The sequence below is a fragment of the Epinephelus moara genome, chromosome 19 (assembly GCF_006386435.1).
Source record: "Epinephelus moara isolate mb chromosome 19, YSFRI_EMoa_1.0, whole genome shotgun sequence".
Lineage (NCBI taxonomy): Eukaryota > Metazoa > Chordata > Actinopteri > Perciformes > Serranidae > Epinephelus > Epinephelus moara.
This window is the reverse complement of record NC_065524.1, coordinates 19,599,264-19,602,288: the sequence shown is the minus strand read 5'-3', so window position 1 is coordinate 19,602,288 and position 3,025 is coordinate 19,599,264. Positions and strand designations below refer to the sequence as shown.

Here is a 3,025-nt window from a genome sequence, read left to right as displayed (position 1 = left end):
GCACCAAATATGGAGCATGGATTGGTAGCTACAGAGGTGCCAGCTCGCCTCCTCAAGCAAGGCACCCAATCCCCAATTGCTTGCTCCATGGGCAGCACCCTCACTGTGACATCTCTCTCTTTAATGCATGTATAAGACCTGTTTGTGCATGGGTGTGTATATTAGGCCTCTGTGTTTATATGACAACAAAGTGAAAAAAATATCTTCTATATTATCTTTTCCAAGAGCAGCTTCAGACTTTATACCCTATGACATCACAAGTTTGAGCCAGGGCACTCTAGCTTTTGGATTTTGAGAGGCAGTTGTTTATTTCTATTAATATTTTTGGGCTTTTTTAGACCATAGAAATAAAACGTATGAGTTTTGAAAATGAATGAAAATCTTCTTTAATATTCTGAAACACTACTTTCCAACTTTATCAAAAGTCAGCGAATGCAGCACGAACCAAGCTGCGCATGCGTATTCCAAGTTGTGGGCAGTAACGAGGAAGTGCAGTCGCAGATTGAGAGTAACGTCTTCAAGTGCTGCCACTCTCTTGTTTGGACTAAAGGTATGTAATATCTACCAAGACGAATTAAATTAATGCATGATGACAATATAATAACAAAATTATAGAATATATGTGTATGGAGCTGTTTATATTTACGTCTCCTCTGTTGTTGTTTTATGTTTTAACCACTGACGGTCTCACAGCGACACCTAGAGACGGGAAGATTAGACACTGCGATAACACGGGTTAAAGTACAAGTATTATTACGCCATTAAGTGTAAGAAACGATAAACTTACTGATTTTAAATTCTAATAAACTAGACAGCTTGTTTGTGGGGATTAACACGTTTTAAGAATGCTTAACTTTTAGATTTGACTTATTTTAGGTTGCCATTTTCTGTAAACTTTGCCATATTTAGTCTTGGCTCAACATGAATACCAGACATACCTGACACCCTGTACTGTTCTTGTGTTTACAGCTTTGTGATGGCAGTGGACTGGGTTGGATTTGGCTATGCTGCAGCCATCCTCTTCGGGGGATTTATGGGATACAAGAGAAAAGGTTGAAAGCTTTTTCATTTTGGCAGAAACCTCAAGAAACTCAACTTTATTTATGTAGCACCTTACACACAGACATGCATCTCAAAGTGCTTCACATGACATGAATGATGACACAGACACAATTTAAAGGATAACACCAAAACCTATACATAAAGTTTTGCAAGTCTAGAAAATGTGCAACAATAAGACAATAAAATATTTTAAAAAGGGTTAGGCTTAAAATAAACAAGAGGGATAAAATAAGGTAAAACCCAATGGTTATTTTGCTGATGAAGAATTATGTATCATGTTTATATGAATATTTCCTTTCATTACTATTGCAGTCATTATAATTAGTAATATTCTATAATGCTCTTACTTGTTGTTACATACTCCTATTTAATGCACATGTGTGTGTATGGGTATGCTTTTGAGTTTGTGTGTGTGTCCACATGTGTTTGCCTGTTTTATGTATTACATCATGTGTGGAGATCAGTTAACATGTTAATGGAAAGTCTGAATTGGCGGCCAGTGGGTGGTACCCAGTACTGTACTGTGCTGTGTGTTGCTATATGTTGTTTATATTATTTGTCTTAAAAAAACGATTAAAACTGAAAATACAAGACTGTTATTCCACATTAAAAAGCCAGATTAAAAAGATAGGTCTTGAATTTACATTTAAAAGTACTTGGAGTTTGCCACTCTAATATCCAGAGGCAGTTAATTCCACACTGTAGGGGCATAAAATTAGAAAGCGCTCTCTCCAGTACTTTTATGGGACACATGAAGAACAGTGGAGGAGCCTAGTGATCTGGCTGGATCATAAAATGATAGAAAATCCCTTATGTATGGTGGGGCAAGGTCATTTAAAGCTTTATGAACAAATAAAAAAAACAGTTTTAGTCAACATTCTGGACTAGCTGTAAGTTTCTTGTTGATTTTTTGGGTAACCCAGAGATAAGGGAATTGCAATAGTCTTAACAGCTGGTAATGAAAGCGAGAGTGAGTATCTCTGCATCTTTCTGGGTTAAAAAGGTCGGACTTTAGCAACGTTCTGACAATGAAAAGCCAAACAGAATTCTCTGTCACATGATTACTTTATCAAACAGTTATCCCTGATCATCATCATTTGTCTCTGTGTCACTGAAGGCAGCGTGATGTCCCTGATGGCTGGTTTAGTTTTTGGTTTGTTTTCTGCTTATGGTGCATACAACGTCTCCAATAACCCAAGTGACATCAAGGTGTCATTGCGTGAGTATGGCTAAGCTCATCCTCTTAATATGCTTGTTTTCAGCAGCTCATGAGTCGGAGAATTGTTATCATGTCGTGGCATTTTCTTTCTTTCAGTTGCTTCTGGGGTCCTCGCAGTGGTGATGGGAACAAGATACAAGAGATCTGGGAAATTAATGCCTGCTGGCATTATGGCAGGGCTAAGGTCAGAGTCCGACCTGCTCAACATGTGTCAAAGTTTATCAAGCAAACACATTTTGAAATGATGTTGCACACTTGCTGCTTTTATAATTTTTGATTTCTCTCTTTCTTACAGTTTGTTGATGGTGTTTCGACTGCTACTACACCTCATCGTGTGAGTGGAGAAATGACGCTGACCAGAGCGAGGGCTTTCTGTCTCTCGATGAACAAACCTTGTTTTAAAGGAAACAGCATTCCCAGTTAACAAGTCCTCTGTTTTGTTTGGAACTTTCATGTGACCACAAACTTTGCAAAAGCTAACAGTGGGTGTTTAACAGATTTACAGATTTAAGATTAACTGCTTATTTTATTAAAGTAAATCTGTTTGGGTGATCTTATATAAATAAAAGTGCTTGTTTTTTTGTTTTTTTTTACATGTGCATGAGTGTAAGATTAACAGATGTACATGAGCTTTGTGGGTGCTGTTTGTGTTGGCAAGAGGTTTACTGCGTACACTACAACTTCAGTTTTGCAGGCTGCACTGTTTGTAATGTCTAATATTTAATTTACTGAATAAGGGCCAAG

General features: G+C 37.5%; 1 protein-coding gene across 2 annotated transcripts in view; it reads left to right on the top strand.

The window, feature by feature from the left end:
• Positions 1–429: 429 nt before the first annotated feature.
• tmem14a (transmembrane protein 14A) overlaps positions 430–3,025 on the top strand; it is a 2,724-nt gene continuing 128 nt past the window's right edge. The window contains exons 1-6 of one of the 2 annotated variants that reach the window (XM_050070625.1): positions 503–550; positions 694–767; positions 970–1,052; positions 2,180–2,281; positions 2,378–2,465; positions 2,577–3,025. The exon at positions 2,577–3,025 is cut by the window's right edge and continues 128 nt beyond it. In XM_050070625.1, the coding sequence (XP_049926582.1) occupies positions 977–1,052; positions 2,180–2,281; positions 2,378–2,465; positions 2,577–2,619 (309 nt within the window). In that variant the 5' untranslated portion in view covers positions 503–550; positions 694–767; positions 970–976 and the 3' untranslated portion in view covers positions 2,620–3,025. Of the gene's footprint in view, positions 551–693; positions 768–969; positions 1,053–2,179; positions 2,282–2,377; positions 2,466–2,576 lie in introns of both variants that reach the window. The other variant, XM_050070624.1, reaches the window with a different exon arrangement.